A 21,733-nucleotide genomic window follows, 5' to 3' on the forward strand; every position below is an offset into this window, starting at 1 on the left:
GGGAAATCTTAATCTTGTCTCTGACCAACAAGGTATGGAAATGCAAGAGCAGAGAATGGAAACACTCTGAACAAAGGACCTTGGAGTGCTTGTCCACAGATCCCTGAAAGTAGCAGGCCAGGTGGATATGGTGGTTAAGAAGGCATACGGAATGCTTGCCTTTATTGGCCGAGGCACAGAATATAAGAGCAGGGCGGTTCCAGTTACAAAAACATCCATCAATCATTACTCTTTGCTTTTCCTACCTCCAAGCTAATTTTGGACCCAATTTGCCACTTTGCCCTGTATCACATGGGCTTTAACTTTCATGACCAATCTACCGTGTGGGACCTTATCAAAAGCCTTGCTAAAGTCCATAGAAACTACAGAGGTGCGGCAAATGAGGGTTCGGGGCCCAGAAGAGCCGAGGGGCAGCACGGGACCTGGCCACACTGCAATATGTGTGCGCACTAGAGCTGGGTCTCCGGTTAACCTTTGCCACTGGATAAAGGCCTAGCTCTGTCAAGCCCGTATGGTGGCTGATGTGCAACGGTCACCACATGTAAAAAAAAAAATCCACGCACAGGCATCTTCCACTCCTTCAATTGGAGTTCAGGACTGGAACATCGGATCCTTCATTGAAACATCTGAACTCATGTGGAAGCAAGTCATCCTCGTTCAAGGGATTGCCTGTGATGATAAATGATGAGTTATTGTAAATTGTCTGACCTACAATTTGAATTTAAACTTCAGGATTAGTTTAGGTTGCAGTTGGCTGACCGCCTTCATAGAATGACGCAGCACAGAAAGAACCCGTTGGGCCAAGTGCTGGCACTTAAGTGCTTGCTGAGCTATGGGTAGTTCTTATCTAATTCCCTTTTAACAGTTCTGGTTCTTTTGCCAATTAATTATCTTAAATCTGTCCTGGTGACTGACCCTTCTGCCACTGAAAACAGTTACTCCTTATTCATGATAATCCTTTATGATTTTGAACATCAATTAAATTTCCCCTTAAACTTCTCTGCTTTCATCTTCCCCCATGTAACTGAAGTCCCACCTTGGTCTTTAAATTGCAGAGGCCATAACACACAATTATCGATGGTCTTATTTATTTCCAACAACTGGCATTTATACAGACCTTTAATGTATTTAAACATTCCAAGGCACTTCACAGGAATGTAATCAAGACAGAAAATTGACACCATGCCAAAGATGAAGATATAACAAGAGTAGGCCCTTCGATCCTGCACTACCGTTCAGTGAGACCTACTTAATCTCTCCTCCTAGGCCAATCCCCCTCCACCCAAAGAATTAGTCTGGAGAACCTTCATTGCACTCCCTCTAAGACAAGTATATCCTTCCTTAGGTAAGACGAACACTGTGGCTCAGTTACTAGCACTCTGGCCTCTGAGTCAGAAGGTTGTGGGTTCAAGTCCCATTCTAGAGACTTGAGCACAAAAATCTAGGCCGACACTTCAGTACTGTCGGATGAGACGTTAAACTGAGGGCCCCGTCTGTTCTTTCAGATGGGCGTAAAAGATCCCAAAGCACTATTTCAATGAGCAGCGGAGTTGTCCTCGCCAATATTTATGCCTCAACCAGTATCACTAAAAATCCAGATTATCTGGTCATTATCACATTGCCATTTGAAGGAGCTGGCTGTGCAGTGCTTTGGTCGTTAAAAGCGCTACATCAACCCACATTTTTTTCAGTGGTGGTCTCATTACAGCCCTATATAATTGCAGTAAGATGTCTTTTCTCTTGTACTCTAATCCTTTTGTAATAAAGGCTAACGTGCCATTTGCTTTCCTAATTACTTGCTGTACCTACATGTTAACTTTGTGATTTGTGTACAACAGTCAGGTCCCTCTGAATACCAACATTTTCCATTCACTCACCATTTAAAAAAAGTATTCTGCTTTTCTGTTCCCAACCAAAGTGGATTACTTCACATTTCTCCACAATACATTCCGTCTGCTTTGTTCTTGCCCACTCACTTAACCTCCTTTGCGTCCTCACAACTTACTTTCCCACCAAGCTTTATATCGTCAGCGAACTTAGATGAGGGAACTGAGTGCAATGTATCTTAAGTCATTGTTGTAGATTGCAAATAGCTGAGGCCCCAGCACTGATCCCTCCGGCACTCCAATAGTTAAACCATGTCATCCCAAAAATGACCCGTTTATCCCTACTCTGTTTTCTGTCCATTAACCAATCCTCAATCCATGCTGATATTACCCCAGGAGCCTTAATTTTGTGTAATAACCTCATGTGTGGCACCTTATCAAATCCAAATACACTACATTAGGTGGCTTAGTCAAGGAGCAGTATTGAAAATTCAATTATTATAGCCTTTTGGGGCGAGATTGTCAGATTTCTCCTATCCTTTGTGCTCCTAAATGGCTTGGCTGTAATTTTAAGATTATCCCTCATTGTTTTGGATTCTCCCATCCAAGGAAATAGTTTCTCTATATCTGCTCTGTCGAATCGCTTAACCATTTCAAAGTCCTCTATTAATTCCCCTCATCTTTCTAAATGCAAATGAAATTTAGGCAAGCTGGGATACTCTGGCAGTTATTGCCCTGAAGGCATGAAGAGTCAACCAAGACCAGGTCTGGGTGACCGGTTCCCTTGCATGAAGGACATTAGTGAACCAATTGGGCTTTTTTTTTAAACAACAATCACAAATGGCGCTGGACCACGATTTATTGAATTCAATTTCACAACTTGCCCCGGTGAGATTGAAGCCATTGCTAATCCTGTACCATAAATCACTAGGCTATTGTACCCACTGGAATGGAAAAACAACAAAAAGCATTAGCAATAGTTTTTAATCTGTTTATTAAAAGCTGTTGGGCGATACCAATGATTTTGCAAAAAACAAATGTTTTGTTGACAACTAACAGCAATATGGAGGCTCCACAACAGCCAACTCATCAGGTAAATTTGATCACAACTGTTGGTTTTCATGCATTGCAAGATAGAATTATATACCCTCAGCACCAGTGGAGTCAGTATATTTAAATAGCTGTGCAGATCCAAGAGACTTAATGTGAACCCCGACTGTACATATAAAAAATACATTTATAATCTTGTATAAAACTTTGTACAACTTGCTTTTCAGAAATAGCTCTGCAGTGGTTCTCCAAGTATGACTTCAAGCTGCTGGATAACTTTCTGACAATGGTGCTCCACTTCTTCACATTCATCTGCAACACAAAGTACACAATCTTAATTAACTCAAAAGTCCTACTTCTGTAAGATTATATCAAGTTTTAGATAAATATGGGCCACTGAAATATTATTTTCACTTGATGTTGCAGAATATCAAGTGACTAAGCACTTGAGAATCATACAATGGTCACAGCACGGAAGGCCATTCGGCCCGACTCTCAGCTAGTGCCATGCCCTTTCCTTGGAAATTAACCTCTTCAAGGTCCGATACTGAACTTTTGTTAAGTGGAAGTATTAGAGTTGTAAGTAAGATGGAGCACAGTGCTGAAACCGAATATTAGTTCACCCTGGGTAGCCAATCAAGGCTTTGAGAGGTCTGTATGAGACATAGAAAATAGGTGCAGGAATAGGCCATTCGGCCCTTCGAGCCTGCACCGCCATTCAATAAGATCATTCACCTCAGTACCCCTTTCCTGCTTTCTCTCCATACCCCTTGATCCCTTTAGCTGTCAGGGCCATATCTAACTCCCTCTTGAATATATCCAATGAACTGACGTCAACAACTCTCTGCGGCAGGGAATTCAACAGGTTAACAACTCTCTGAGTGAAGAAGTTTCTCCTCATTTCTCCCCACCCATTATCCTAAGACTATGTCCCCTGGTTCTGGATTTCCCCAACATCGGGAACATTCTTCCCGCATCTAACCTGTCCAGTCCCGTCAGAATCTTATACGTTTCTATGAGATCCCCTCTCATCCCTCTAAACTCCAGTGAATAAAGGCCCAGTTGATCCAGTCTCTCCTCATGACAGTCCAGCCATCCCTGGAATCAGTCTGGTGAACCTTCGCTGCACTCCCTCAATAGTAAAGAACGTCCTTCCTCAGATTAGACGACCAAAACTGAACACAATATTCCAGGTGAGGCCTCACTAAGGCCCTGTACAACTGCAGTAAGACCTCCCTGCTCCTATACTCAAATCCCCTAGCTAGGAAGGCCAACATACCATTTGCCTTCTTCACCACCTGCTGTACCTGCATGCCAACATTCAATGACTGATGGACCATGACACCCAGGTCTCGGTGCACCTCCCCTTTTCCTAATCTGCTGCCATTCAGATAATATTCTGCCTTTGTGTTTTTGCCCCCAAAATGGATGACCTCACATTTATCCACTCACCTAACCTGTCCAAGTCACCATGCAGCCTCTTAGCGTCCTCCTCACAGCTCACACCGCCACCCAGTTTAGTGTCATCTGCAAACTTGGAGATATTACACTCAATTCCTTCATCTAAATCATTGATGTATATTGTAAAGAGCTGGGGTCCCAGCACTGAACCCTGTGGCACTCCACTAGTCACTGCCTGCCATTCTGAAAAGGACTCTCTACTTCCTGTCTGCCAGCCAGTTCTCTATCCACATCAATACATTACCCCCAATACCATGCGCTTTGATTTTGCACACCAATCTCTTGTGCGGGACCTTGTCAAAAGCCTTTTGAAAGTCCAAATACACCACATCCACTGGTTCTCCCTTGTCCACTCTGCTAGTTACATCCTCAAAAAAATTCCAGAAGATTCGTCAAGCATGATTTCCCTTTCATAAATCCATGCTGACTTGGACCGATCCGGCCACTGCTTTCCAAATGCGCTGCTATTTCATCCTTAATGATTGATTCCAACATTTTCCCCACTACTGATGTCAGGCTAACCGGTCAGATTAGGAAAAGGGAAGGTGCAACGAGACCTGGGTGTCATGGTACATCAGTCATTGAAGGTTAGCATGCAGGTACAGCAGGCGGTTAAGAAAGCAAATGGCATGTTGGCCTTCATAGCGAGGGGATTTGAATACAGGGGCAGGGAGGTATTGCTACAGTTGTACAGGGTCTTGGTGAGGCCACACCTGGAGTATTGTGTACAGTTTTGGTCTCCTAACTTGAGGAAGGACATTCTTGCTATTGAGGGAGTGCAGCGAAGATTCACCAGACTGATTCCCGGGATGGCGGGACTGACCTATCAAGAAAGACTGGATCAACTGGGCTTGTATTCACTGGAGTTCAGAAGAATGAGAGGGGACCTCATGGAAACGTTTAAAATTCTGACGGGTTTCGACAGGTTAGATGCAGGAAGAATGTTCCCAATGTTGGGGAAGTCCAGAACCAGGGGTCACAGTCTGAGGATAAGGGGTAAGCCATTTAGGACCGAGATGAGGAGAAACTTCTTCACCCAGAGTGTGGTGAACCTGTGGAATTCTCTACCACAGAAAGTAGTTGAGGCCAATTCACTAAATATATTCAAAAGGGAGTTAGATGAAGTCCTTACTACTCGGGGGATCAAGGGTTATGGCGAGAAAGCAGGAAGGGGGTACTGAAGTTTCATGTTCAGCCATGAACTCATTGAATGGCGGTGCAGGCTAGAAGGGCTGAATGGCCTGCTCCTGCACCTATTTTCTATGTTTCTATAATTACCCCCCCTGTTTTCTCTCCCTCCTTTTTTAAAAAGTGGTGTTCCATTAGCTACTCTCCAGTCCATAGGAACTGATCCAGAGTCGATAGACTGTTGGAAAATTATCACCAATGCATAGACATCTATCTTCTTGCACTATGCGGTCAGGAACTCGATAAGGTTTATCAATTTATGAAGAATTGTACAAAGAAGAAAATGGGAGTGGATGTTTTATTTTCCCCACTTGGGTGAGTGAGCAAGACTGAAAGGGTGAAATTCACCGTGGGCAACAGCAAATTGGTCGCCCATTTTATACTCTGCCCGATCTTTTCTGTGGACTTCAATGGAAAAGAAAATCGGGCGTTGTGCAGAAGGGGCTGTTGATTCACTATTGCTCGTTTTCTGCCACCGCCCAAGACTAATTTCACTTTGTCGTTTCTTTTGAATGAAGCACGTATACAATTCATTGTCCTTCCACTCTGGCAAAGTGTGCAGGAGCTGTCAACACTCGTTTCTAACTTACCAAAGACATTCTGAACAATCTGATTGTCCTTTTCAATACATTGTATGCCGAACTGGTAAAAACTCAAAATGCCTATATTAAACATTCATTTTTATAAAATTTAAACCACTCATAACAGATAGGGTACTAAAAGTAAGATTTTAGTCCAATTCAATAACTTACCTTCCAGTAGCTCTGCCAGGAAGGGGATGGTTTCTGGCAGTAGCACCATGTAGTTTTCCTTTAGTTTACCAGCCAACTCCAGCAGCATAATCAGAGCCGAAAACCTCACCTACACATTAAATCAATATATTTTAGCCCTTTCCATAATCATGTTGGAAAAAATACATCCACCCTAATTCAGGTTAGTCAAATCTGATGTTAATGACTTATCCCTTTCTTAAATGAGGAATTTTTCATAAACATCAATTCGATTTTTCTGCAATCACTATCTAACCTAAATCAAATTAAAGCTTTTCTTCTGAAGGGACTAACTATTCCTTGAAGGGACCTTGGTAGTTCGTACAAACAAACATACCAAGGTCTGTCAGTTCGTTAAGAACTGTAGACAAGTAACAGAAAATAAACAATGCCAACATTAAAAAAAATATGTAAGTGCAAGTTTATTCATCTGCATTGAGTATCGAAGAATAACACAATAATTTAATTAATCAATGTCCTTCCATGCACACTTTCCAGCAGTGCTCAGTGGCTCGTGATCAATGAAAGGAACTCTGCTTGATTACTACCCTTACATCTAGCACAGGGGCTGTTAAGGCCAAATGCATCACCCAACTGTTGTCCTGTCAGAGACAGAATTGAAATTGCATCGTGGCAAGTTATAAGAACATAAGAAATAGGCACAGGAGTGGGCCCTTCGGGCCTGCTCCGCCATTCAACAAGCTCATAGCTGATCTTCTGCCGCAACTCCACCTTCCAGCACTATTCCCAAAACTCTTGGTTCCCTTAGTGTCCAAAAATCTATCGATCTCAGTCTTGCATATACTCAACGACTGAAATTGAATAAATCTGTTAATTTGCGTGTGAGCGCCAGTAACAATGACCATAAAAGCTGATGGATTGTCATAAAAACCCAGTTGGTTCACTTGTATCCTTTATGGAAGGTAACTGCCACCCTTACCTGGTCGAACCTACAAGTGGCTACAGTCCCACACTGCATGCTTGACTCTTAAAGCCCTCATTGCAACTAGGAATGGGCAATAAATATTGCCTATATCCCAAGAACAAATTTGAACAAAATCAGCTACTTTTGCACATACTGGGGATTGAACCAGGGACCCTTTTGATCTTACAAAAGCAAAATAGTGTGGATGCTGGAAATCTGAAATAAAAACAGAAAATGCTGGAAATACTCAGATCAGGCGGCAGCATCCGAGAGAGAAATAGTGTTAAAGTTTCAGGTTGACGACCTTTCATCAGAACTCTGATGAAAGCTCATCGACCTGAAATGTTAACTCTTGTTTCTCCCTCCCTAGATGCTGCCTGATCTGCTGAGTATTTTCTGTTTTTATTACCTTCCTGTTCTTTATGGCTTCGCATCTAATAGTTGGACAATGTGTTTATCAACAAAATCATCGAGGGAGCCAAATCAAAGCTTTGGCATTTGCAGTCAACCATGATCATCACCAACGCACCATAAATGCCTCAAAAAGTTCACATTGTTCAATGTGCAGCCAACCAAAACTGATATTAATGACATAAACAATATAACAACTAATAACGTACATACATTGAATGTGCCATTTAAAAAAAACGTTTGGGGATAAGGTGAGCGCCTTGCAGTCATGGTTACCTACCTTTGGCGAGCTGTGCCTTGTCTTTAGCAGGATCTGATAATTGAGTGGTTTCCAGACAGAGTCATCACCAATAGCAACAGAAAACTGAGCTATACAGGGGATAAGATGATTGGTCACTCTATCCTTGTATGCCTCCTCGCCTCCCAGCATGTTTTCCAGCTATAAAGATTACAGGGTTTCAGAATATATTCACACTTCTTACTACTAAATCTATGATAGACAGCTTCAGAGTTTAGTGCAACCATTAGAGTAATGTATAAGTGTGTCTAGGTGCCAACTAAAATATATCACAGCTGTGGTCATATTGAGGGTTTCAGATGATAGTGTAAAGCACAAACCCTATTAAAGCTCAAACGTCTTTGGAAGGCGCCCAGCTCCACCTCTGGTTTTAGTTATTGAAGATATAGTTTATATTTTAGGTGGGGCTTTCATTCTGTTTTTGATGCACTGTACATGGATGCAGGATGACATTCACAAAACATGATTAATCAATACTACTATTACTGATGGATTATTGAAACATAATTTGCAATTGTAAACCAGAAATTCTCTGTAGTTCTGTCGTACCGATAAGAAAAGTAAGACAATAGCTGGACGTGCGCATCAAGACTCTATGCAGTGCCTTCTGGATGTCAATTAGAAGTTCATTGCTTGTAGACAAACTTCAATACCAATTCAGGTAAGAAGAAACCACCAGGGGGAATTATATGACTTGTTAAATGCGTGAGCTGGGTAGTGTTGGTGAGTTGGCAAAGACAGTAAAAGCAAAGCAAACGCTTGAAAGAACTTAAAGGCGATTTTGAGTCACAGCCAGGAACCCGACATTAAGGCGATTTATCAGGTTGGGAGTAGGAAGGAGAGCAAATGTGCATGGAGCACTTGTGTGGCAGCGAGTTGGAAAGGTGGGCTGAAGTAAGGTGCATAGTGAGGGGAAACAGGTGACATGGAGCTTAGCACAACAGGGCTGGGAGCGTGAGAGGAAAGGCAGAACTGACTAGCAGTAGAACAAGGGCCGCAGAAAGAGGGAGAGAGTAATAGCAGACTGGGGTTGGGGAAGCAGGTAGAGAGTGGTGGCACGACAAAGCTGGCCAGGCAGGGAGAGCTGCGGCAGAACAGAACGTCCACTTTGACTAAATCACGTGGGATAAACGAACCTGGGGTTACTAGAAGAAACAAAGCTAAATATGTGACATAAATGGTACAGGAAGTGTTTCAGCTTCAGGAAGCGTATACATAAAACCTAATCTATGGGATAGACAAATTATTTTATGAGTATATGATTAGAGGAGAAATAGAACAGCTGTATATTTAACCTAGCAAGACCCTTGGTCCTTTTGATTCTGTGGCTATGGAATTGGTTGCAGATAATTGATGCCATGCTGTGGAATTGGCCTTCCCTGGTGTTCCCATACTTTTAGGCTTGAAGTGCTGTAAGGTAAGTTTTCTATACTTATTCAGTCTGGAGTGATTTGCTGGCCAAGTCCACAGAGGCAGTAAAATACGAGCTTTTGAGCAAATCTTGGTGACAACAATGCAGTAATGGGGGGGGGGGGGGGGGGGCGGTTGAGATGGCAATATGATGGCTCTCGTCACATCATCTTCTATAACTTCCATGATGAAAGTCAAATTTGGATTGGGTTATTCTTTGTAATCTAAATGTAACATTAGTTAGTGTCGCTTATACTCTTCTAGTTTGATTTTCTAAAAAAAATTTTTTGGGACTAAGTTATTGGTCGATAGGAAAGATGAGTGGCTCCCGCAAACAAAGCATATACTTTGAACAGCAGGGATCGTGTGATTTAAATACTTGAAGGGAAAACATTTGCAGGGCTATGGGGAAAGAACAAGGGAGTGGGACCAATTGGATAGCTCGACCAAAGAGCCGGCACAGGCACGATAGGCCAAATGGCATCATTCTATGATTCTATTTCACCGCTTGTCCCAGGGATACTTTATAGCTTGTGTACATTATGCCACATCTGTAATCTAGATATCGCATCAGACAAAGACAAGTTGATAGATCATGAGCACTGTACTCATGTGAATTGCGTGTTATAAAACAGGCAATTGGATGGAATCAGTAGAGAGGTAGAATGAAACATTCAAGCGGATTTACAAACCTGATCTACTAAGGGCATCATAAGTGTGTCAGCTCTTTCTTTACTGACAAATCGCTGAGTGTCGTAGAGAAAGATTTTGTGCATGCAGTTGGAGACTAATTGAAGCAGTAAGCAAGATTTCTCTGTGTTTTTGTCCGAGTCAAAGAAAGCTTCGTCTATTTTGGAAAAAAGAAAAAGGTAACATTAAATTCTATAGTATACATGAGTAATTCTGCAGTTGTTTAAAACAGTTTCCTGTATTTATGCAGTGCATTTGACATACATAGAGAATCTGACATCAATGACTGCTAATTATGTTGCTGTAGGCCCCATATATTACAATAGTGACTACACTTTAAAAATACTTCATTGGCCGTACAGCACTTTGGGATGTCCGGAGGTCAAGAAGGGGGTTAAATGACAGCAAGTTCTCTCTTTCATATAGTTGGGGTGCAATTTTTTTTGATTAAAAAAAGAATTCAGGCAGTGCAACAACTTGAACTTAAACATACACAGTTCAGCAATCATTTTCTTTGCTGACTTTCACACGTGTCAGTTTCTTTGTCAGGCCCATAAACCAATGATGTAATTTCTTTTGTGCTTTAGAATCATAGAACCTTACAGCACAGAAGATGGCATGGCCATTCGGCCCATCATGCATGTGCCGGCTCTTTGAAAGTGCTATCCAATTTGTCCCACTCCCCTGCTCTTTTCCCATAGCCCTGCAATTTTTTCCACATCAAGTACAGGTTGAGCCTCCGAAATCCGGAGTTTCGAAATTCGGAATGTTCCGAAATCTGGACACCGGGTTGATCCGCAGCGAGGTCGTCCTTAATCCGGAAAATGTTCCGAAATCTGGACATTTAAAAAGAAAACGATTACCGCTGCGAATTGCACCTAGGGAGAGGAAGAAACATAAAAAAAAATTCCAAAAAACAAAATATCACAAAACCCTTACCTACTAAATCGCTGACAAAGAAATTAAAAATAAAAACTTTAACTTGCCTTTTTTGCAGGTTTCTTCAACGCAGGTTCCCCCCCCCCCCCCCCCGCCGGACTCACTCACGCCGCTCCGTTGCTGCCACACCCCGGTAAGGTGTTTCCGGATTCAGGACGTCGGAAAGACATTCCAAAATCCAGAAATACTCGAAATCCGGAACGGCCTCGGTCCCGAGGTTTCCGGATTTCAGATTCTCTATCTGTATTTATCCAATTCCCTTCTGAAAATTACTATTGAATGTGCTTCCACTACTCTTTCAGGCAGTGCGTTCCAAATCACAACAACTCGCTGCATAATTCTTCCCCCTCAAGTCACCTCTCGTTCCTTTGTCAATTACTTTAAATCTGTGTCCTCTGGTTACCGACCCATCTGCCACTGGAAACAGTTTATCCTTATTTATTCTATCAAAACTCTTCATGATTTTGAACACTTTGATCAAATCTCCTCATAAACTTCTCCGCTCTGAGGAGAACCACCCCAGTTTCTCTAGTCTCTCCACACAACTGGTCTTTCATCTCTGGTACTATTCGAATAAATCTCCTCTGCACCCTCTCTAGGGCCCTGACATCCTTCCTAAAGTGTGGTGCCGAGTTGGCCACAATACTCCAATCAGTGTTTGATAAAGTTTTAGCATTTGAACTCTATGCTTCCATTTATAAATCCAAGAACCCTGTATTGCCTTTTCTAGCCTTCTCAACTTATCCTGCCACCTTCATTTATGTACATACACCCCCAGGTGTCTCTGTTCCTGCACCCCCTTTAAAACTGAACTATTTCGTTTGTATTGCCTCTCTTCATTCTTCCTCCCAAAATTAATCACGTCACATTTTTCTGCGTTAAATTTCATCTGCCATACACCTGCCCATTTCACCAGTCTGTGTCCTTCTGAAGTCTGTTACTATCCTCCTCACTGTTTACTACATTTCTGAGTTTCGTGTTATCTGCCAACTTTGAAATTATGCCCAAGTCCAGGTCATTAATATTTATCAAAAAGAGCACAGGTTCGAATACCATCCCCTGAGGGACACCATTGCACATTTCCCTCAATCTGAAAAGCAACCGTTAGCCATTACTCTCTGCTTTTTGCCACTTAACCAATTTCGTATCCATGTAGCCACTACCCCATTAATCCCATGGGCTTCAAATTTGCTAACGTCTAATATGTAGTACTTTATCAAACGCCTTTCTAAAGTCCATAAACACATCAACCGCATTACCCTCATCCACTTTCTCCGTTACTTCATCAAAAAACTCAATCAAGTTAATCAAACAAGATTGGCTTTAACAAATCTGCTGGCTTTCATTTATTAGCCGATGTTTTTCCAAGTGCCAATTAATTTTGTCCCGGATTATTGCCTCTAAAAGCTTCCACAGCACTGACACAGCTTAATTTTTTTTTTTAAAAGTTAATTGATTTCAACTTACCAGTCTTGACAGTATTTGTCTGGTTCAGTACATCAGCGAAAGGTTTCACTAACTGCCCAGCAAACAAGGTGAATAACCCCTTTAGCTTGTCTGCAATGCAGTCTGCCAAACGGTAAAATGTAATCATACGATCTTTAGGGAATCCCTCAGACTTGCACCAGTCAAACAGCTGATTCGAAACAAATCATAGGTCAGTGGTTAAAAACAAAAAGAAACCATTCCACAGAAAAATATCGGGAAATTGTTCTTTTAATATTAACAAACCTTAAAGAACAGGGGCCTGAAGGTAACCTCCGAAAGCTTTATTACCATGACAACAAGACAGTTAATCACATGACCCTCAATTTCACCCACTTTGTCCAAGCCATCCTGTAGAGGGGAAGAGAAAAAGAAAAGGAAAATTGGTCTTATATATTCACTTCAAACAGAATACGGAGAAGCAATCAGTGTAATATTTAACTACACGTGTAAGCATGAATATACAAATCGTCTGTGTTTATTCGCAACACCAAAAGCTCTGACTGGTTTCAGTGGAGGACAAGACACACCAGCAGTTTCTCTCAAATGTGTAATTAGATCCTCCCTGCCTGCTCCAGACAGAACAGAGCTCACTTGGAACAGACAGGGCTCACCCTCACGGGTTAAGACCTTCTCCCACTAGCAAACAAATTCATGACCTTCTCTTTCCCCCCCCCTCCCCCCAATAGATGGGACATTGCGTGCGGATCACAGATTGTTAACAGGTTTATTGGGTCCAAAGTGAACATAACAACATAAGAACATAAGAATTAGGAACAGGAGTAGGCCATCTAGCCCCTCGAGCCTGCTCCGCTATTCAATAAGATCATGGCTGATCTGGCCGTGGACTCAGCTCCACTTACCCGCCCGCTCCCCATAACTCTTAATTCCCTTTTTGGTTAAAAATCTATCTATCTCTGATTTGAATACATTCAATGAGCTAGCCTCAACTGCTTCCCTGGGCAGAGAATTCCACAGATTCACAACCCTCTGGGAGAAGAAATTCCTTCTCAACTCGGTTTTAAATTGGCTCCCCCGTATTTTGAGGCTGTGCCCCTTAGTTCTAGTCTCCCCGACCAGAGGAAACAACCTCTCTGCCTCTATCTCGTCTATCCCTTTCATTATTTTAAATGTTTCTATAAGATCACCCCTCATCCTTCTGAACTCCAAGGAGTAAAGACCCAGTCTACTCAATCTATCATCATAAGGTAACCCCCCCTCATCTCCGGAATCAGCCTAGTGAATCGTCTCTGTACCCCCTCCAAAGCTAATATATCCTTCCTTAAGTAAGGTGACCAAAACTGCACGCAGTACTCCAGGTGCGGCCTCACCAATACCCTGTACAGAATAGTGACAACTTTCTGAGAAATCAACCCAGATCCAGGGGGAGGAGAGGGAGAACGTGGTATGGGTGTAAAGGAGGTAGGATTTGGAAGAACATGATCCGTCTTACCATCTGCATCACATTCTCGCTGTCACCCCCCCTTAGACCTGGATCACGTTCTTCCCCGAGCCACACGGTTCTCCACCCCGCTCCCAGAGTTCTTGACCTCCTCTCTCCACGCCCCCCCCGCTCCAATTCTCCCTCTCTCCGTCCAGATTCCTCCCTCCTTGTTCAATTCTTCCACCCATCCCCTCTCTCTCCCCCACCCTCCTCTCCGATTCTCTATTCTCTGACGAATTGGTGGCCAAGCGAAGGTTGTGTATGAATTTGGTACATAATACAGTCTGTACATGTAAATAAATACTTGCATTGATGTTATGTCTTTTATACATCAAAACATCTCAAAGCGCTTTACACAGCAAATAGATTTTAATGTGCAAAAAGCAAATGCACCAGTTATTCTGGGCCAACAGCATCCCACAAACAGCAATGAGATGAATGACGAGTTAATGGTGGTGTTAGTTGAAGGAGGAACATTGGCCAAGATAGCAGGGGAATTCCCTGCTCTTCTTTAAAATATCATGGGATCTTTAATGGCCGTAATGCAGCACTGATTCGTAGCATTTCGTAGCACAGGAGGCGGCCATTCAGCCCATAATGCTTACATTGGCTCTCAGATATCCACAGTCTCATTACCTTTTTAAATGTCCCTTTATAAATATTTATCCACTTCCTTTTAAAAAGGTGTTATGAATTCTGCCTCCAGTTGTTTCCAATAGGGCATTTCATGTGCTAACAACCCTCTGTGCAAAAAAAGAACTCCCCCACCCCCCCCCCACCCCCAAAAAGCCCTCCTTCACTCTTTTGGTGATCTTAAGTGATCAATTCATCAATCAGTGGACCAGGACTACCTCAGTACAGCACTGCAGTGTTCGCCTAGAATATGAGCTCAAGCTTTGGTTATTCGGCTTGAACCACAACCTTCTGACCCCCGAGAAGTGCTGAGCCAAGCTAACATATATACAACCACTAGACATTCAACAATTGGGTTGTGCTTAAATTCAGACTTGCGGGATTAAAAAAAAACAACTTACAAAAGTCACATGCATAAAATTAATTTGCGATTTTCTTTTTAAATCTCATTTTGAAAATAAAATATTATTCAGACTGTGTGTAATACCTCCAAGTGGTCTGCTCTGAAATCCAGGGCTTTGAGGAAGAGCAATGTGAGCTCAGATTGATGGGAATTCAATTGTTCCTTTTCCATGTGATTAATGTGTTCCTTCAGGATATCGAAAAGTGGGCCTAAATAACTCTATAGAGAAGATACAAAATAAGTTAGAAACCACTTCTGTTTTCTCATAACTAATAACTTTCAACTAAATGGATGGGGGAAAAAACTGCTGCACATGTAGAAGTGTGAATTAAAAGGTTGCAGGAGTTTGTTCTTTAGTGTGCAGGATGTTCAAGCTATGTGTCATTTTCCCCTCTGGATGACAGGCCAATCTGGTGCTCAAGCTTTGAGTTTGGAAGGTCACAAGGTAGTTAAAATATTTTTTGTATATTTCTGTATGATTCAATGTTTTGTAAAATAAAAGGGGAAAGCAATGAAATGCAAAACCTTGGTTTAAAAAAAGACTTGCATTTCGATAGCGCCTTTCACATTCTCAGGATGTCCCAAAGCGCTTTACAGCCAATGAAGTACTTTTCGAAGTGTAGTCACTGTTGTAATGTTGGAAATGTGGCAGCCAATTTGTGCACAGCAAGCTCCCACAAACAGCAATGAGATAATGACCAGATAATCTGTTTAGTGATGTTGATTGAGTGATAAATAGTGACTAGGACACCTGGGATAACTCCCCTGCTCTTCAAAATAGTGCCATGCAATCTTATACGTCCACTGTCTCGTCCAACAGTGCAGCACTCCCTCAGAAAATGGTTGAATTATCTTAAAACTCAATTAAAATATATACACATTTAAGTAACATATATACACATTTAAGCCTGATTGAGTATTTACTATTCATGGGTTTTTGAAAACATTAAGAATCCCACCCAAAAGGCCTCAAGAGGTTCACACCAAAATGCTGTCCAAGTACCCAACTAAGCCACACAGTGATGTTACTAAATGAATCTATAAAATATACCTGAATGAAGATAATTCACTGATCTAATGGGATGCTTATAATTTTTCATTATGATGCAAAATGCTACTATATATTTCACAGCTACCATTTAAATTAGCTATTTGAATAAAATCTCTTATTACAATAACACTTTCAAGTTAACACTATACTATAACCATGAGATTTTAACACCCAAAGCAACAGATGCATAAGTTGCAGGCTTCAGGAATTTTCTGTCACCTCCAACTCGATTAGAAAGAGAGAAACAGAAACCCCAATGGGGAATAACACGAACCTGATGGGTGTCGGCAAGTTTATCGTAACATTTGCTAACCGATGGCAACAGAACTCGAGAAGCTAGCTTTGTGGCCAGTGTCGTTCGAAGTGATGTTAGACGCAGATCAAGCTGCAAGGAATGGCCTGTCCTTGAAGAAACCTTGGTCAAGTGGGTGATCTGCAGGAAAGTACCATTGCATGAGTACTTTAGCTTCATGAAAATAACAGAGACCACGTATAATAGGAGAATACACTGTTAAGCTTACTTGTACGAGCATTTCCAGTAGGTAGGGGCTGATGAAATGTGTCAGTGTTTCTGCAACTCTCTGCAATGCTGTAACAGCACTTAGTAAATAAATCTCATTGGACAGCATTTCCTTCTGTTTTTTCAGGGTCTTCAGCAGTCCTGGCATCAGCCTGCACAAAATAAATCCATTCTCTAAATTTGAGCATTGGTAGATTTTCAACACAAAATCTATAAACAAGGATGCTTTAAAACAAAGACTGACTGCACATCAGACAATGCAGTTCCCTTTTTACCTCTACGAGATATCTTTAAAACAAAGACCTGCATTTATATAGAGCCTTTCACAACCACCGGACGTCTCAAAGCGCTTTACAGCCAATGATGTACTTTTGAAGTGTAGTCACTGTTGTAATGTGGGAAACGCGGCAGTCAACTAGCGCACAGCAAGCTCCCACAAAGAGCAACGTGATAATGACCAGATAATCTGATTTTGTTATGCTGACTGAGGGATAAATATTGGCCAGGACACCGGGGATAACTCCCCTACTCTTCTTCGAAATAATGCCATGGCATCTTTTACGGACATGCTTATTTGTACTGCAAAAATGGCCAACATGCTCCACCCTTTGTTTCTAATTGGTCCCCTTGGAGGATAAGCCACACCCTGAAGTTTCACAGAAATGTGTCACTGAAACCACCCATCCTAAGGTCTCACTGACGTTGCAAATTGTAACTCGATCCACTTTGACTTCCTGAAGCGACAGAGGACAGAGCTCACCGGAAGACATCAAGGGCCAGCCAAAGTTCCTTACCCCAGTCGAAGTGCCTTATACCAGCGCAAGTGCATCCTCCCCACCCCCACCCCCCAATAGATGGGGCAGGCATTGTGTACGGATTGTTAACAGGTTTATTGGGTATGAAGTGAATAGTGACTTCTGGATATTGTACACTCCAACGATGTCCCTTGTATGGGGTTGGGAGAATGTGATCTCTCTCTCTCCCTCCCCCCCAGCCTTTCCTTCTCCGCCCCCCCCCCCCAGCCCCTCTCTCTTCCCCCCTCCAACCCCAGCCTCTCTCTCTCTCTCTCTCTCTCACCCCTCCCCCAGCCTCTCTCTCTCTCTCTCCCCCCATCCCCAGTCTCTCTCTCTCGCCCCTCCTCCAGCCTCTCTCTCTCTCCCCCCACCCCCAGTCTCTCTCTCTCGGGGTGGCATAACTGGTTAAAGAGGAAATTAATGCAATAGTAAGGAAGGACATTGGCTTGGATGATGTGGAATCAGTATGGGTGGAGTTACGGAATATCAAAGGGCAGAAAACGCTGGTGGGAGTTGTGTACAGACCACCAAACAGTAGTAGTGAGCATCAAAGAAATAAGGGATGTGTGCAATAAAGGTACAGCAGTTATCATGGGCGACTTTAATTTACATATAGATTGGGCTAACCAAACTGGTAGCAATGCGGTGGAGGAGGATTTCCTGGAGTGTATTAGGGATGGTTTTCTTGACCAATATGTCGAGGAACCAACCAGAGAGCTGGTTGAGAAAGGGAATCCTTGGCCATCCTTGACTGGGTGATGTGTAATGAGAAGGAACTAATTAGCAATCTTGTTGTGCGAGGCCCCTTGGGGAAGAGTGACCATAATATGGTAGAATTCTTTATTAAGATGGAGAGTGACACAGTTAATTCAGAAACTAGGGTCCTGCACTTAAAGAAAGCTAACTTCGACGGCACGAGGCGTGAATTGGCTAGAATAGACTGGCAAATGATACTTAAAGGGTTGGCGGTGGATAGGCAATGGCAAACATTTATAGATCACATGGATAAACTTCAACAATTGTACCTTCCTGTCTGGAGTAAAAATAAAACAGGGAAGGTGGCTCAACCGTGCCTAACAAGAGAAATTAAGGATAGTGTTAAATCCAAGGAAGAGGCATATAAATTGGCCAAAAAAAGCAGCAAACCTGAGGACTGGGTGAAATTTAGAATTCAGCAGAGGAAGGCAAAGGGTTTGATTAGGAGGGGGAAAATAGAGTACGAGAGGAAGCTTGCCGGAAACATAAAAACTGACTGCAAAAGCTTCTATAGATATGTGAAGAGTAAAAGATTAGTGAAGACAAATGTAGGTACCTTGCAGTCGGACTCAGGTGAATTTATAATGGGTTAAACAAAGAAATGGCAGACTAATTGAACAACTACTTTGGTTCTGTCTTCACGAAGGAAGACACAAACAACCTTCCGGATGTACTAGGGGACAGAGAGTCTAGAGAGAAGGAGGAACTGAAGGATATCCTTATTAGGCGGGAAATTGTGTTGGGGATTGAAGGCCGATAAATCCCCGGGGCCTGATTGTCTGCATCCCAGAGTACTTAAGGAAGTGGCCCTAGAAATAGTAGATGCATGGTGATCATTTTCCAACAGTCTATCAACTCGGGATCAGTTCATATGGACTGGAGGGTAACTAAATGTAACACCACTTTTTAAAAAAGGAGGGAGAGAGAAAATGGGTAATTATAGACCGGTTAGCCTGACATCAGTAGTGGGGAAAATATTGGAATCAATTATTAAGGATGAAATAGCAGCGCATTTGGAAAGCAGTGTTAGGATCGGTCCAAGTCAGCATGGATTTATGAAGGGGAAATCATGCTTAACAAATCTTCTGGAATTTTTTTGAGGATGTAACTAGTCGAGTGGACAAGGGAGAACCAGTGATGTGGTGTATTTGGACTTTCAAAAGGCTTTTGACAAGATCCCACATAAGAGATTGGTGTGCAAAATCAAAGCACATTGTATTGGGGGTAATGTACTGGCGTGGATAGGGAATTGGTTGGCAGACAGGAAACATAGAGTCATGATATACGGGTCCTTTTCGGAATGGGGGGCAGTGACTAGTGGAGTGCCACAGGGCTCAGTGCTGGGACCCCAGCTCTTTACAATATACATTAATGATTTGGATGAAGGAATTGAATGTTATATCTCCAAGTTTGCAGATGACACTAAACTGGGTGGCGGTGTGAGCTGTGAGGAGGATGCTAAGAGGCTGCAGGGTGATTTGGACAGGTTAGCCAAGTGGGCAAATGCATGGCAGATGCAGTATAATGTGGATAAATGTGAGGTTAGAATATTATCTGAATGGCGGAAGATTAGGAAATGGGGAGGTGCAACGAGACCTGGGTGTCATGGTTCATAAGTCATTGAAAGTTGGCATGCAGGTGCAGCAGGCGGTGAAGAAGGCAAATGGCATGTTGATCTTCATAGCTGGGGGATTTGAGTATAGGAGCAGGGAGGTCTTACTGCAGTTGTATAGGGCCTTGGTGAGGCCTCACCTGGAATACTGTGTTCAGTTTTGGTCTCCTAATCTGAGGAAGGATGTTCTTGCTGTTGAGGGAGTGCAGCAAACGTTCACCAGACTGATTCTAGGGATGGCTGAACTGACGTTTGAGGAGAGACTGGATCAACTGGGCCTTTATACACTGGAGTTTAGAAGGATGAGAGGGCATCTCAAAGAAACGTATAAGTTTCTGATGGGACGGGACAGGTTAGATGCGGGAAGAATGTTCCCGATGTTGGGGAAGTCCAGAACCAGGGGACACAGTCTTTGGATAATGGGTAGGCCATTTAGGACTGAGATGAGGAGAAACTTCTTCACTCAGAGTTGTTAACCTGTGGAATTCCCTGTCGCAGAGAGTTGTTGATGCCAGTTCATTGGATATATTCAAGAGGGAGTTAGATATGGCCCTTACGGCTGAAGGGATCGAGGGGTATGGAGAAAAAGCAGGAAAGGGATACTGAGGTGAATGATCAGCCATGATCTTATTGAATGGTGGTGCAGGCTCGAAGGGCCGAATGGCCTACTCCTGCACCTATTTTCTTTGTTTCTATGTAATCCCAATTACTAGCTCTAGGTCCGTAATCCTGCAGGTTGCTGCACTTTAAGTATAAAAACAACCATCTCTTAAAAGTGGTGAGGGTTTCTGCATCCACCACTCTTCCAGGCAACAAGTTCCAGATCCCCACAACCCTCTGCGTAAAGAAGCCCCCCCTCAAATCCCCTCTAAACCTTCCACCAACCACCTTAAAACTATGCCCCCTCGTAATAGACCCCTCCACCAATGGAAATAGGCCTTTACTATCCACTATCTCTCCCTCCACCCCCAGCCTCTCTCTTACCCCCTCCCCAACCTCTCTCTCTCTCTCTTCCCCCACCCGCAGCCTTTCTCTCTTTCCCTCCCCCCAAGCCGGTGACGGTGCGGGGGAAGGAGGAAAGAGAGAGTCAGAGAGTAGGAATCTCAGGTCCTGCTTCTCGGCAACATGTGCATGGAATGATTTGGGCCGGGAGGGGGAGCGGAGCTTGACAGGGGGTGGGGCTTGTCGCCTGTCAGTCAAACAAAGTGCAGTACAAATAGTTACATCGCTCTTTTACATCCACCCGAGAGGACAGACAGGGCCTCGGATTAACGTCTCATCCGAAAGATGGCATCGCCGACAGTGCATCACTCTCTCAGCACTGTACTGGAGTGTCAGCCGAGATTTATGTGCTCAAGTTCCTGGAATGGAACCCACAACCTTCTGACTCATGAGGCGTGTGGACTACCCACTGAGTCACAGCTGACACTTCAGATTGTACAGAAAGATACATGGCAAGCTTAGCACTGTGTATTAATTTAGCACAGTAAATTTCAGGCTTATCTATTCTATAGTGGGGCAAAGAAAAGACAGATGAAATCTGATTTCAAAACAGAAAATTCTCCTCTTTTTATATATGCATATATATCAAAATAAAACTAGTTTGTGGAATGTAGGTCCCTTTTACTAAATGTAAATCTTAGGCAATCATAGGCTATTCCTATTCAATACATCATCAACAAACAAGTGCGTCTGAAATATTCTTATTAAGGATGTGTACAGTTTTGGTCTCCTTAACTAAGGAATGATACACTTGCCTTAAAGGGAGTGCAACGAAGGTTCACCAGACTGATTTCTGAGTTGAGGGGATTGCCCTATGAGGAGGGATTGAGTAGGCTAGGCCTATATTCCCTAGAATTTAGAAGAATGAGAGGTGATCTCATTGAAACATACAAAATTCTTAAAGGGATTAACGGGGTAGATTCAGACAGGATTTTCCCCCTGGCTGTGGAGTCTAGAACTAGGGGTCAGTGTCAGAATAAAGGGTCGGCCATTTAGGACTAAGATGAGGAGAAATTTCTTCACACAGTTGTGAATCTTTGGAATTCTCTTCCCGAGTTAGTGGAT

The 21,733-nt window shown here is 42.8% G+C and overlaps 1 protein-coding gene across 4 annotated transcripts in view; it reads right to left on the reverse strand.

Annotated features, from left to right (window-relative positions):
* Positions 1–21,733, reverse strand: part of heatr1 (HEAT repeat containing 1) — a 115,223-nt gene continuing 93,490 nt past the window's right edge. For 3 of the 4 annotated variants that reach the window (XM_070889297.1, XM_070889300.1, XM_070889301.1), the window contains 9 exons: positions 16,506–16,656; positions 16,259–16,417; positions 15,018–15,152; positions 12,700–12,804; positions 12,436–12,604; positions 10,032–10,186; positions 7,912–8,070; positions 6,278–6,386; positions 2,804–3,188 (listed from right to left, as the gene is read on the reverse strand). In XM_070889297.1, the coding sequence (XP_070745398.1) occupies positions 3,100–3,188; positions 6,278–6,386; positions 7,912–8,070; positions 10,032–10,186; positions 12,436–12,604; positions 12,700–12,804; positions 15,018–15,152; positions 16,259–16,417; positions 16,506–16,656 (1,231 nt within the window). In that variant the 3' untranslated portion in view covers positions 2,804–3,099. Of the gene's footprint in view, positions 670–2,803; positions 3,189–6,277; positions 6,387–7,911; positions 8,071–10,031; positions 10,187–12,435; positions 12,605–12,699; positions 12,805–15,017; positions 15,153–16,258; positions 16,418–16,505; positions 16,657–21,733 lie in introns of those variants that run through there. The other variant, XM_070889298.1, reaches the window with a different exon arrangement.

The sequence above is a fragment of the Pristiophorus japonicus genome, chromosome 9 (genome assembly GCF_044704955.1).
Source record: "Pristiophorus japonicus isolate sPriJap1 chromosome 9, sPriJap1.hap1, whole genome shotgun sequence".
NCBI classification, from domain to species: domain Eukaryota; kingdom Metazoa; phylum Chordata; class Chondrichthyes; family Pristiophoridae; genus Pristiophorus; species Pristiophorus japonicus.